The sequence below is a fragment of the Schistocerca cancellata genome, chromosome 8 (genome assembly GCF_023864275.1).
Source record: "Schistocerca cancellata isolate TAMUIC-IGC-003103 chromosome 8, iqSchCanc2.1, whole genome shotgun sequence".
Taxonomy (NCBI): Eukaryota; Metazoa; Arthropoda; class Insecta; order Orthoptera; family Acrididae; genus Schistocerca; species Schistocerca cancellata.
In genome coordinates, this window is record NC_064633.1 from 422617893 (window position 1) to 422633466 (window position 15574).

General features: G+C 40.0%; 1 protein-coding gene across 10 annotated transcripts in view; it reads right to left on the reverse strand.

Moving 5' to 3' along the window:
- Window positions 1-253: 253 nt before the first annotated feature.
- Window positions 254-15574, reverse strand: part of LOC126095298 (MIT domain-containing protein 1-like) — a 117992-nt gene continuing 102671 nt past the window's right edge. For 9 of the 10 annotated variants that reach the window (XM_049910089.1, XM_049910085.1, XM_049910083.1 and 6 more), the window contains 2 exons: window positions 15413-15567; window positions 254-1607 (listed from right to left, as the gene is read on the reverse strand). In XM_049910089.1, coding sequence (XP_049766046.1) covers window positions 15423-15567 — 145 coding nt within the window. In that variant the 3' untranslated portion in view covers window positions 254-1607; window positions 15413-15422. The other variant, XM_049910084.1, reaches the window with a different exon arrangement.

A 15574-nucleotide genomic window follows, 5' to 3' on the forward strand; every position in this document is an offset into this window, starting at 1 on the left:
TTGAATCACAATTTCTATTTTCAACCTGTTATATAGTATTTGGTGTGCCAGGTCCTACCCCAGATATCTTTTTCGCTGAAATTGGTTTCCAAAAAAGGTCATGCAATATGGGGTTAGTGTCTGGTCTTTTCCTCTTCCTAAAATTCAAAAGGTATTACTCCAGAACATTGAAAAATAGAGTTAATAAAAATTAGACTCTTCAACTTTTTTTACAATATATTGTAACATTTATTTGACAAAAAGTATACAAAAAATATTACAGCATGGATCCAAAGTCCCACATGACCTTGTTAAAATTATATAAGTACACAAGCTTCAGTCAACAGACCAAAAAGCTGGCAACTGAAGTAACAAATACTTAATTTTCAATATAAATTTTTCATTCATCAATAGCTGAAGCTTCCTCTGAGCATGTTTACCAGATGTGTGCTACTAAGTCTTGGTTTAGTCCACTCAGTCACCGTTATTCAGTTTAAACTTGCATGAAAGTACAACTGTGGGAACCAGCATTTTGTTTTCTGAATGGAGTCTAGCAAATCTGCTTGAAGGGTATGATTACTAACACACTTCCTACCTGCCCATCATCATTTAGGAACTCCAGATAAAATATAATTAAAGTTAACAAAAATGCAAAATTCACAATTCATGTACAAGCAATACTCCTTAAAAATACATGTGGTCCCTAAATATTTTAAGGTTTTACAATGTAACACTTACATAAAGATCATTATTGGCACAAAATGTAAACTTTGGGCAAGGAACTGCTATTATAAAAAGGTGTCTGAACCTGAATCAGTGTGCCTAGCTATCAGCACCAGTTTTCTCCGACAACAGGCTCACAAACTGATGGAAGACATTAACTTGCAGTCAAACACAGTAACTACAGTGCCATTGTCAAATAATGACAACTTTAAATTTTGTACTTTTAGTTAGTTTATATAAATACAAACCACTGTGTGTGTAAATGTGATATTCAAACACTGTTTTCATGTGTTTGTTTCAAATAATATTCATGATGCAGAAATAGTATTTTCTGACCTGAACTGAGCAGTCAGTCTCTTATCTAGCTAATATCAAGTCATACAAAAAAGTTTAACCACAATTATGTTGTAATTCTTCAAGCTTTCCCAGCAAGGCATTGTCATGTTGATTAATCGGGTTTCTGCTGGTTATTCACGTCTTTCCTGCATGATATTTCACTTCGTGACACGCAGTCTTCTTCAGGTGCTGTTGTTTATCCCCTGTGAGGAACTTCCATCTATATGTATGTAAGTCACCCAAAGGTCTCGGCATTTTTTCCCTCTAACATAGTGAACTCCACATCACTGTTTGTGCCATAAATAATCAAATTCAGTATAGAGTTCAATGTTCTATCAGTAATTAAACTGGCCATGAAAGCCCACAGACTTACGTAAGAATTAAATAATTCACAAATAAATACTCTCTCTTTAGATTGTATGCTTCTGAAGAGTTCAGCTTATACTAAATTGAAATAATTCCTTCTTTGTGCACTGGTTGATTAAGTAAAAGATAAACACAGACATTTCATGAGTGTCCGCAGTCATTATTCTGCACTGTGGCATCCTGGAATGTGACACATGGGACATCTGCAACATTTGAGATGACATTAGAACATTATATTACAATTTGTACATCACATTCATTCCAAATGTTATGAGTAGGGCTTGGATAATTATGTAATGATCAATGCCTGACAATGAGAATATTGATCAAGACACATTGGCAGACAAAATAAAAAAATCCAAAGCATACAAACAATGTCTTAACTTTTGCATTATGTCTCACTATATACAATACCAAATCACAGTAGAACTTAATGTGATTCAGACCTATTTTACATGGTATTAAGCATTGGTATGAAAACAGTTTTATGTTGAGAACCTTGTATCATACTTTTAATCCATATCAAAACTGCAAACATTCTTAGCAGAACATCTTTAACTATTGAAGGCCTTATTTCAACAGTGGTACACCTCCAATTTTGATCATTTCAAGATACTGAATTAAACATAACCAAGTGATAACAATTTTCTGTTCGAGAGACCTGAAATTCTGCAGTCCATCAACTGCTGCAAGAGATTTCTTTCTATTGGCTTCACTCAATTTTGTTTAAGCCTCAAATATCTCGAAATGAACTAAATTGGAGGAGTACCACTTTTTAAATAAGGACTTCAATTGATAAAGCACATTTCCCTTTCTCACTAAGCTCAATGGGTCACAGTTCTCAAAACAGTACCTGAAATAAGGTTTTTTTCTAGTTCTGAAATCTTTGGTTGACTGCTATTATTAATAAGTTTGTATTGATTTTTAAAATCCATGTTCAGCTAAGATCAAATGAGACAGTACCATGACTTTCCAATGCAACTCCTGTATAGTGTTTGTCATCAGCCTAACAGAATGCAGGCAGGCATTATTGTGGAGTATCATCACTTCACACAATCCTGCTCGCTGTTCCTGGATTGCACCTGCAAGTCTTCTTCGTTGTTAGCAGTAAATGTTAACAGTGACGGTTACAGTTTTCCTTATCACCAGTAACGATACAGGATAGGAATGGTTGGTGTTGTTCAAAAGCCAACTGATGATAAGCAAGCAGAGATGCACATGCGTCCACCCACAGATTTTTTGTGACTTTTGCTTAGAACGTGTGATACCCATACACCCGATTTTGGACCTTCCCCATTGCACGCAAATGTCAATGTGAAATGATCACAGTTCATTACATTTGCCACTTCTCTGGTGTGGATCGTTGTGGATTAATGTATTTAAATGATCTTTATCTAACCATGAATGCCTTCTAGAACTTGGAGAGTCACTGAAGTCAAAACGATCCTCCTTAGAATGAGAAAACCATTTTATTGGCATACTCTATATAATGGTATCATTCCCATACACAACGGAAATGTTTCTGGCTACCTGCACTGCTGTCAGCCCTATACTGAACTCAAACAGAAAAATATATTGGAAATGTTCTGGTTTCTCCACTTGGCACTCCATTTTCTATTGTCCACAGCTCCACTCACTACCTCCAACTGACAGTAATGACAGTATGTTAACTCAAATGGCAACAGTGAACTACAAATAAAAAATGACAACCAATGAATCAACCCATAGCAACTGGGAGGACAACATGCAAAACCAAACTGGTGCAAACTTATGCACCAAGCTGATACTTTCTCAGTTAATTGATACAAAATGCAAAAATGTGGAATTTATAGTGATGATGATGCAGTAAAGGTACATTCATCCCCTTCTTTATAGTCTCAATTTAGTGGCAATTTATTGGCATAATTTCCAAAAGTTGTAACTTTTTAATACTATCACTCAAGATATTTAAAAAATGTTTTGTACAATATATTCTCTGTAATACATTTCTGACTCATCTATGTGGAGAGAGAATGTTGTATTCAGAATGCATATAGCTCAGACTTAGGTTCATAGGTAGAATACTGGTAAAATGAAATTAGTCTGCAAAGGAGATTGCTTACAAAAAATCATACAACCCATATTAATACTGCTCAAGTGTGTGGATCCGTACCAAGAAGGGATACTGAGGGCTGCATGAATAGTTACAAGTTCGTTTGACAAATAGTAGTGTGTCACAGAGAAACAGAAAAACATGAACTGGCAGATACCTTCCAACACTTAGTATTACAGACCTAAAAAATCCAACTAAGGTGAGATTCAGTCAAAGACAGAATAGAGCTACGAGAAGCCTTAATACTGGTGAAATTTTAATAAACCAAGTGCTAGAAACCACGTATTGTTTAAATTAAACCTCTGTCCTAGTTTATTGGGTTTTTTGACATTGATTTCTACAGACTCAGTTACACTGTCCCAGAAACTTGGCACTTACACCAACTGTTGTATTTTATTTCTTGATTACTCATCTACCAGAGCTGGATGATGATGATGATGATGATTGGTTTGTGGAGCGCTCAACTGTGAGGTTATCAGCGCCCATACAAATTCCCAACCTTTGCTCAGCCCACTCTCGCCACTTTCAGGAATGATGATGAAATGATGAGGACAGCACAAACACCCAGTCATCTCGAGGCAGGTGAAAATCTCTGAGCCCACCGGGAATTGAACGCGGGACCGCGTGCTCGGGAAGCGAGAACACGAGCTGCGGACTACCAGAGCTGGAAAACACAGAGACAATGTGTGTTACATGGACTAACAGCATGGGCTCTGGAAAACAAAAATAAGCACTGAAGAGCATAGCAGGCTCAGGGAGTTGAACTTGGCTATGAATAGCAGTGTCAAACTAACAGCACTTCAAATTCAGGTAGCGAGAATACATAACAAGACACCTTTGCAGCACTTGAAGAAAATAACTGTTTCAGTTGTCAAAACATCATACATAAAAATGGAATCAATAAGTTGGTTGAAACACGAAAGCACTCCATAACTTGTGAAGGGAGTCTCCTGTAACACTTCAGTCTTGTACTTCAGTTTACAGTCTGTTATGGGACAATATTTTATAGCTTTCTAAATGAGCAATGAAATTATTTGAAATCAGTTCTAGATTGCAACACAATATTCTGTTGTGACTGATAACTGGTTTAAAACTTCTCAAGCAAGCCACTTTCAATTAGTGATCCTTCCAGAAACATCATGTGCACTGTCTTTATACGAATTATGTTATGTAGTTCGCATATGTGGTAACAGAAAATAAGAATGAATTCCACAATTTTGCCATAATGGCAACTCTTATTTCAACCACAGTTTCCTATGGTATGTTGTTGTTTTATTGTTATTATTATTAGTATTGTTGTTGTTATTTCATTAGTGAGTCATCTTAGGTTCCTAATAAAGTTATAACTGTTGTAATAATTATTCTTGTCTGCTGTCTTTTTCATTTGAGACATTTACTACATATGTCTAACACAATGTTCATCTGACCATTTCCCACAAGTTTTCTGTTTCTAATCTAAGGAAGTCCCACACATCTTGATAGCTCTTTTGTGTCTCCTGGTTCCCCTATTTCCTTTATGCATTGTGTTGATTGCATTTATGTTTTATGTTATAATTTGTCTCCAGAACTGCCACTAGAGCACTGAGAAATTGTTTACAACAGCAGTATCTTGCTGGCCATGTGATGCAGCACTGATCTATAATGTTGTAATAGCCAGTCTCTTTTTTTTCATTTTCTGTGATGTTCTAAATGGCCAGAATGGTATCCAGCAACAAAATCTCTGTTCTCCTACTTGCTGTTGCGTGAACTGAATATCGACTTTTGTTAATAGTCAACCTTTTGCCTGATTGATAAAAAAATTCATTATTATTTCTGGCATAGTGATCCCAGATCAGTAAGCTGACAGTACAAGTTGATACCAGTGGATTTCTAGGTTAACATCAGTTTTGTAATACCTATCACCAGAAGTGGATTTATTTATAAATAACTTACTGTTTCCTCTAGTGTGGAAAATCAACAGCACTTTATCATATAAGAGGTATGTTTTCCATATAGAGTAAAGGAAGGCATTACAGACAATCAACTGCCATGCCAGAATAATGTTTCTTTACCACAGTATTAGGGAAAAACTAGTGTCAAACCTGCAACCCTCACCACAAAAAGTTTCCATAGTGTGTGTTAAGTGTCTCCTATTCAGTTGACACACTGTGTATCTTCCATAATGACAGAATATTCTATTGCTAGGAAAGTTGTTATGTCTCCTCAGTAGAGGCCTTCAATAGTAAAAGGACAATTTTTGCATAAGATTTCCGTAACAGTGTATGTCTATCTCAGACTGGAACACTGATGTGTTGCAATTCATCTACATCAGTCCTGTATAGCACTTTAATTATGTCTGTGATTTCTGCTGAAGCACATTTGTAATCTTGTGTGTAGAGTGCTCTTGAATTTTATCCACCGATAGATCAAGCTGCAACCAGTTTGCTGACATGATTATTAAACAGAAATAGCTTCCTGTACTGACACTGTACCAGCTCTTAAGGTGATCTATAAAAGCACTCATTTATATGTCTGAATGAGGTGGCACAGTGGTAAGACCCTTAAGTCACATTTGGAAGGATAATGGTTCATATCTCTATTGGGGCACCCAAATCTAAGTTTTTTGTGTTTTCCTAAAATGTGTGTTAAACCCTAATCTTTCTTATGATTATAATGTTTGACTCACCTTTAATATTTACTTTCATCCAAATAATCTGCAATTACTTCAGTAGACATTATAAAGTGATTTATAACAATACATATGTTGCTACCATTGGTGACCAGCCTAGCTTTGTGATACGAAGACCAAATGCAATTTCTGATTTTCTGGTATCGGCCAGCTTTCTATTCTTAGTAATCAGTGGGAATTATTACTGTTTGGAAATGACACTTATCACAGGACCATATCATGGATGCCCCTGCAGTTAATTAAAATTCTCTCTTCTTGCCATAAAATGATGAATGTTCTCCTGCATATTTAATGTTGGTGGTCTATGCCTCTCTTCAAGCACAGTAAACAATTGATTGTCAGGTCAATTGAGCAGTTTCTCTACAAAGGAGTCTGCACTTGTGGTTTAAATCCTTCACCTGATTCGAAAGAAGGAACTGTGATCATTTGGTTATTACAAATTCCAAGATATGCTTACACTATACATCTGAAGCTAGCTCTCAACATCTATTCAGAGAGTGATAAAATGGAACTGAAGGCATAGAATGAACCCAAGCAGGAGGATTCATTGCCCACCTAACACTGAAACTCCTATTGACCACCATATCAAGCCTCAGTTTGTTTGAGGCTGCTATGAAAATACATCAAACTATATGACTGTGGCACTGCAGATGGTACAATGCTAAACTGTCAAATTTACAAACTACTAAGAGTGAAAACAAGAAAATAAATACTGGCCCTCGTGTACTTTAGATGGTGTTAACACACACAAACTTTCTATGGAAGCCGGACAGCCAGTACAGAGATAGTACTGGGCATTACAGCACCATACTTGTGCAGTCAACTCCCTAGAGTTAAAAAACATGTATATAACATACAATAAGTCTTTAGTAAACAAAGAAACTTTTATAGCTGGATGGAGAATTGATCATAATGCCAACAGCAATAATGATTAAAACAGATCTCTGTATTAGTCACATATTTATTATACCACTACATATTAATGCAACATCCATAGTAAAATAATCCCCAGCTCGGATCTTTGAGGGGAGGGGTGGGGAATATGCTGAAAGAAGGAATCAAAAATCAAGGCAGAAAAGTATAAGACATGTAAACAGGAAAATGGCAAAAATGCTGTGGCTTATACACTCCTGGAAATGGAAAAAAGAACACATTGACACCGGTGTGTCAGACCCACCATACTTGCTCCGGACACTGCAAGAGGGCTGTACAAGCAATGATCACACGCACGGCACAGCGGACACACCAGGGACCGCGGTGTTGGCCGTCGAATGGCGCTAGCTGCGCAGCATTTGTGCACCGCCGCCGTCAGTGTCAGCCAGTTTGCCGTGGCATACGGAGCTCCATCGCAGTCTTTAACACTGGTAGCATGCCGCGACAGCGTGGACGTGAACCGTATGTGCAGTTGATGGACTTTGAGCGAGGGCATATAGTGGGCATGCGGGAGGCCGGGTGGATGTACCGCCGAATTGCTCAACACGTGGGGCGTGAGGTCTCCACAGTACATCGATGTTGTCGCCAGTGGTCGGCGGAAGGTGCACGTGCCCGTCGACCTGGGACCGGACCGCAGCGACGCACGGATGCATGCCAAGACCGTAGGATCCTACGCAGTGCCGTAGGGGACCGCACCGCCACTTCCCAGCAAATTAGGGACACTGTTGCTCCTGGGGTATCGGCAAGGACCATTCGCAACCGTCTCCATGAAGCTGGGCTACGGTCCCACACACCGTTAGGCCGTCTTCCGCTCACGCCCCAACATCGTGCAGCCCGCCTCCAGTGGTGTCGCGACAGGCGTGAATGGAGGGACGAATGGAGACGTGTCGTCTTCAGCGATGAGAGTCGCTTCTGCCTTGGTGCCAATGATGGTCGTATGCGTGTTTGGCGCCATGCAGGTGAGCGCCACAATCAGGACTGCATACGACTGAGGCACACAGGGCCAACACCCGGCATCATGGTGTGGGGAGCGATCTCCTACACTGGCCGTACACCACTGGTGATCGTCGAGGGGACACTGAATAGTGCACGGTACATCCAAACAGTCATCGAACCCATCGTTCTACCATTCCTAGACCGGCAAGGGAACTTGCTGTTCCAACAGGACAATGCACGTCCGCATGTATCCCGTGCCACCCAACGTGCTCTAGAAGGTGTAAGTCAACTACCCTGGCCAGCAAGATCTCCGGATCTGTCCCCCATTGAGCATGTTTGGGACTGGATGAAGCGTCGTCTCACGCGGTCTGCACGTCCAGCACGAACGCTGGTCCAACTGAGGCACCAGGTGGAAATGGCATGGCAAGCCGTTCCACAGGACTACATCCAGCATCTCTACGATCGTCTCCATGGGAGAATAGCAGCCTCCATTGCTGCGAAAGGTGGATATACACTGTACTAGTGCCGACATTGTGCATGCTCTGTTGCCTGTGTCTATGTGCCTGTGGTTCTGTCAGTGTGATCATGTGATGTATCTGACCCCAGGAATGTGTCAATAAAGTTTCCCCTTCCTGGGACAATGAATTCATGGTGTTCTTATTTCAATTTCCAGGAGTGTATAAGACATGATTCTGAGAATGGAGGAGACAAGAAAATTAAAAATAGGAGCAATGAAGATGCAAGAAAGACAAAAGGCTGAATAACGAACTGCATAGAGAAGCAGTGCAGGCTAAAAAAAAAAAAATGGCTTAAAAAGGAGAGTGATGCAACTGACCTGGAGAGGAAGAGAAAATATGATTTACTATACAACACAGCAAAGACTACAACATGGGATCAAAACAGGCCAGGATGTGCTACTATGGAAATTGTCAGTAAAGACAAAAATGTAGTGTGCAAAGATGGCCGAGTTGTTTTCCAGGGACAGGAATTTTTGACATCAGTAATGATTCCAATACTAAACAAACAAGGAAGCAAGAAATGCAGTGAGTACATGAAATCAGCATAATTTTATATGCAATGAAGTTATGTTAAGAATCGTTAACAAAATATCGGAAATGGTAATGGAGGAGAATCTGGCTGAGGAGGAATTTAGTTTTAGATGGAATAGAGGCACAAGATATGCACCAGGATTCTTGTGAATTTCTGGAGAGAAATTCATTGAAATGAGAAGAGGACCACCACATATGTGCATGTCTAACATAGAATTAAACAGCCAACCGGTTGCATGTAAATGGTAGGTACACTGACCTAGGTTTCAAAACCTACTAAGACTGTCTTCATGAGAATAAATGTTGCTAAATCCTATAAAATAATACATGGCAAATGAGGTACAACCAAAAACACAATAATAACAATTTTCATGACACAAAGATTACTTAATATAAAATTACATTGCTAAAAAGCAAAAGTCAGAATTTGGAGCAGCTATGCTTCTGTCAAAAGTAAAATATAACATTATAGGCTTTGCCATGTGTGGCCAGCTGGGAACATCATCAGACTGATTGGCCCAGTGGCTTATATTGCTGCCACGAAAACAATATGCGTGGACAGTAACATGTGCCCATTTGAAACATTATAATAGATTATTGCTAGGCTGTAAAACCTAACAGATGGCTCTACTATACTTAATTGCTTGACTACTGTGTATTTTCAAAAAGACATTAAGTTCCCTTTAGACATTGTTTTTAAAATTAACTGTCATTTATTTTCAAACAATGGAAAATCCAGGATGGAATGTAACGATATTATGACAAGGAAAGTTGCTACTCACGATATAGTAGAGATGCTGAGTCAGACTCAGATAAGCACAACAAAAAGACTGTCACAAATAAGCTTTCTGCCAGCAAGGCCTTCGTCAAAAATAGAACAAACACACACACACACACACACACACACACACACACACACACACACGACTGCAGTCTCTGGCAACTGAAGCCACACTGCAAGCGGCAGCACCAGTGCATGATGGGAGGGGCGACTGGGTGGGGATGAGGAAGGACTTGGGCAGGGAGGGGGAGACAGTAAAGTGCTGCTGGGGAGCATGCAGAGATGAGGTAGGGAGGGGGTAGGGGAGCTATGTGCAGTCAGGAGGTGGGGTTAAGAGAAAAGGAGAGAAGCGAAAAGGCTGGGTGCAGCAGTGGAATAAGGCTGTGTAGTGCTGGAATGGGGACAGGGAAACGGCTGGATGGGTGAGGACAATGACTAAAGAAGATTGAGGCCAGGAGGGTTATGGGAATGTAGGATATATTGCACGGAAAATTCCCACCTGAGCAATTCAGATAAGTTGGTGTTAGTGGGAAGGATGCATATGACACAGGGTGAGAAGCAGTCATTGAAATGTAGATCTACCTCTCGTCATGCCCTGAAATGAGAAATGTCCTGCCCACTATCCTCCCCAACCCTCCCACAGTGTTATCCCACTGACCACCAAACCTACACAAAATATCCAGAATGAGATTTTCACTCTGCACTGGAGTGTGTGCTGATATGAAACTTCCTGGCAGATTAAAACTGCGTGCCGGGCCGAGACTCGAACTCGGGACCTTTGCCTTTCGCAGGCAAGTGCTCTTCCAGCTGAGCTACCCAAGCACAACTCACACCCCGTCCTCACAGCTTTACTTCTGCCAGTACCTCATCTCCTACCTTCCAAACTTTACAGAATCTCCTGCGAACCATGCAGGACTAGCACTCCTGCATGGTTTGCAGGAGAACTTCTGTAAAGTTTGGAAGGTAGGAGACGAGGTACTGGCAGAGGTAAAGCTGTGAGAACAGAGCGTGAGTCGTGCTTGGGTAGCTCTGTTGGTAGAGCACTTGCCTGCGAAAGGCAAATGTCCCAAGTTCGAGTTTCGGTCCGGCAGACAGTTTTAATTTGCCAGGAAGTTTCTACACAATATACTTGTCAATCCCCACACAACCCCAGTTCCCAATCCTTTACCTCATTGCTCATATCCCTGTAACAGACACAGATGCAAGAACTGTCCCACACATCCTCCCAGTCAAACATCACCTATCCCATCAAAGGCAGGGTTACCTGTGAAACCAGTCATGTGATCTACAAGCTAGGCTGCAACCACTGTGCTGCGTTCTATCTGGGCAACCAACGAGCTGTCTATCCACATGAATGGCCACTGACAAACTGTGGTCCAAGAAACAAATGGACCACCCTGTTGTTGAACACACTGCCCAACATGACATCCTTCATTTCAATGAGTGCTTCACAGCCTCTGCCACATGGGTCCTTCGCACTAACACCAGCTTTTCTGAATTGCATAGCTTCGAATTTTCTCTGTAATATATCCTATTTTCCGTAACCCACCTGGCCTCAACCTTTGTTAGTCATTGTCCTCACCCATCTAGCCCCTTTCCTGTTGCCATTCCAGCATTACACAGCCCTCATTTCACAATTGCACCCAGTCTTTTTACTTCTCTCCTTTTCCACTAACCCCACCACCTCTACTCTGCTCTCCATCTAACTTCCCAACTGCACATAGCTGCCCTACCCTCTCTCCACCTCGTCTCTGCGTGCTCCCTAGCAGTACTTCAGTGTCTGCCACCCCTTCCCTATTATCCCTCCCCCTCTCCCTTCTAGCCTCCTCCTTACCCCCATCCAATCACCAATTCCATCATGCACTGACACTACCATTCACATTGTGGCTTCAGTTGCCAGAGACTGCAGTCGTTTGTGTTTGTGTGTGTGTGTGTGTGTGTCTCATCCATTTTTCATCATGAAGGCCTTGCCGGCCAAAAGCTTATTTCTGACAGTCTTTTTGTTATGCCTATCTGCGATTCAGCATCTCTGCTACATGGTGAGCAGCAACTTCCCTTTTCATAATACTGTTTTTTTTTTTTTTTTCAAGTATTTCTGTTATAATGTTTCAAATGGGCACATTTTACTTGTCCACGCCTGATAGGTGGCGCAAATCGTATTGTTTTCAGCCTAGCAATGTAAGCCCCTGGGTTGATCAGTCTGATGTTGTTCCTAGCTCTGCACACATGGCAAAGGCTGCAAAGTTATATTTTACTTTTCAAAGGAGCATAGCTGCTCCAAATTCTGTCTTTGGTTTTATAGGAATGTAGTTATGTAAATAACCTTTATGTGTCCTGAACACTGTCATCTTGATTAATGCGTTTTTGGTCATATTTATTATTCTATACGATTTAGCAACATTTATTCTGATCAAGACACCCCTAATAGGTATCGAAACCTAGGTCAATGTACCTATCATTTATGTGCAACCGGTTGGTTGTTTAATCCTATGTTGAAACCAATATATGGTTGCTGAATAACAACCATGTTCAACACTGATAAGGAGCGGCAAAATGATCTTACAGTTTTCGCTGCCACATGGTTGAGCAAGTGGTTGGTGAGGGATGGTGTGGATAGGCACATTTCACAGCCTACACATGGACATTTGTAGTAGCCGTGGAGCAGTGGTCAGCTGAGCATTGCACATTTGTTGTCGAGGCGTTTTAAAAAGTAGTGATTCCTGTGTTGCTGTGCAGCAGCAGTTCCATAGGCATTTTAATTTAGGTATGCGAGGAAAAGTTCTGACATGCAACACAATTATGCTGTGGGTGAGTAACTTCAGAGCTACCAGTTCAGTGTTGAAACAGAAGTTGGCAGGCCATCCAAGGACAGCCTGGACACCAGAGAATATCAAAAGAGTGAGGGCTGTGGAAGCTAGTCCTCAGGGCTGACCCTTAAACAAGCTGCTGCTTTGCATGTGTCTGACCGCTCGGTAAGATGAATTTTGTGGTTTGATCTGAATTTCCATCCATACAAAATGGCTATTGTTCAGCAGTTAAAGCCCAATGACTATGCGAAGCGAAAAGCATTTTCAGAGCAAATTACTGATTTGATGATATATTAAAAAATTTTTCATGATGAGTGATGAGGTGCATTTTCATCTGGATGGTCATGTGAACAAGCTGAACTTTCATTATTGGTCAGCTACAAATCCTGAAGAACTGCATAGTCCTAAGGTCACTGTGTGGTGTGGTGTAACAAAAACTTGTCACTGGGCCATATTTCTTTGAAGAGGGTGGTCAAACTGTTATGGTCAATTCGCAACATTATCTGTTGATATTACAAAACTTCCTGATCCCTGAACTTAGGAGAAAATGCTTAGTGCACAGTAGAATGTGGTTCCAGCAGGATGGGGCAACTGCACATACAGCCAACAAGGTGATGGACTTTTTGAAAAGTAAGTTTCATGGCCGAGTAATCTCATGTTTCTGGGCTATTGCATGGCCAGCACACTCCTTTGATCTAAGCACTTGTAATTTTTTCTTGTGATCAAGAGCAGACACAAAGTAGCCCTGCACATTGGGAGAACTTAAGATGGCCATAACTCAAGAAATCGTCAACCTGCTTTCTGCAATGTTAGGGACGGTATTTGACAGTTTTGGTGCGAGATTAGAAGAGTGCTTCATCACAGAAGGGCACCATTTGAACGATGTCATCTTCCAATCTTAAATTGATGAAATTGCTTGTTCCAATGTTGTTTTTTTTAATTTCCATTAACACTATTCTGTAATAACCAACAAAACATTTTTATCACTCTTAATATTTGTGTTATTTGTACTTTAAAACTGTCAGATCATTTTGCCGCTCCCTATATATGTGTTTTATACCTGGAAAACGCACTTGATAATGTGTCTTGGGATAAGCCTGCAGCTATAACGTGGGAAAAGAGAGTGGACTGGAAAACTGGATGACTTTATATTATATTATATTTTAATAAGGAAGCACTGATGGAGGCAAAAGTACGACCTGGCTAGGACTATAAAAAGGAGTAAGACAAGGCTATTGTCTGTCTCGTATTCTTTTCAATCTGTACTTAAAAAAATTATTGACCATTACCCACTGAGTGACAAATGCTTAACAGTCAGAGGATGAAAAATACGATGTTTGAGATTAGCAAATGATATGGTCCTTCTAGCAACAGATGAAAAAGAATTACAGGATATAGTGGGTTCCATTGAAGCTAACAGAAAGATTTACAGAATGAAAACCAATACTATGATGAATGGAGAAATATTAGAACATGTGCATTGCCGTGAATATCTAAGAAGCAGGATACAAACTTTCTAAAAGAGTAAACCAACATTAGACTGTGTTTTACTGTATTTATCTTCTACACTTTCTAGATTTCTGTTTTTATGCTGTTATCAAATACAATTATGAAAGATGTTAGAAAAATGACATAATAATGGTCTAACAACATTTAGCATTGTACTTGATAATGGCATAAAAGTTGAAATCTAGAGAGCACCGAAAATAAATATAGTAGAACAGTCAAATGACAGTTTAGTCTTTTAAAAAGTATTGTGTGACTGTGGCTCAACACCATTGAAAACTTTTTAGGATAGAAACTGACTGGAAGAACAGCACAGAAAACCAGGATAACAATAGTGAAAGAAGCATTTTGTAAGAAAAGGAAAACTTTTGTAACAATATGGACAAAGACTTGAGGAAAATATTAGTAAAATGTTTTGTATGGAGTGTTCTCCTGTATGGTGATGAAACATGGACACTATGGAAGAAAGCTAAAGCAAGGCTGCAGGCCTTTGAGATGTGGAAGATGGAAAGAATAAGAGTGAAAAATGAAGAGGTACAAAGATGACTGGAAGACCAAAGACAATACTTGAATGTAATAAAAGGAAACTGGATTGGACATATATTGAGAAAGAAGGAACATTTTGTAAAAACAGTCTTAGAAGGGTAGGTGGATGGGAAGGGAAGCTGAGGGAGGAAGAGATTTCACATCCTGGGTATTGCGGTGGATGGCAGCACTTACAGTAACATTTAGAAGGAAGCAATGGATCACAGGAGGAAGCTGCTAATGCAGCTGAGAACTGATGACGATGATGTGACGATGATGTGATGATGATGATGATGATGATGAGATTCTTCTGTGTTTCACACCTTTGTCTTCAAGTGGTAAATCACACAGTTACAGATGTGAAATCAATGAGGAACACAGATGCCTTTTCACAGCAATTGGAAAACTGAAAACCAGGTTATGAGGAAAAGATAAAATATAACCTAGTCCCCTCTTGGTTTGCTCCTGTGCAAAAGCATCTGCGCTCCTCACCAATACCATAAGGAAACTACATAATTTTCCACCAAAAGATGATGGTGTGAACCACTGAAATCTGCAGTGCTAAAATAAATACACAAATGATACAAAAATGTTTCATTTGTGTTTAATAAATTAACAGTAAGAGACAGTTAGCATTAAACCATTTTTCTGCCAGGAAGCTGCAATAAATTTTATAATAAGGTTAGAAGGAAATTACTGTACAAATCTTACCATTTAGCTTTTATTTCTTTGAATGATAAATGTCAACTGTGGTCTGGTAGCAATATCTGAAGTCAAGTTCAAAGTTCCCAACTGCAAATTTATTTTCTGGTGGTTTGAAATAGTCAAGTCCTCGACCAATTTTAATGATCCACCCATTGTCCAATCTGAAAC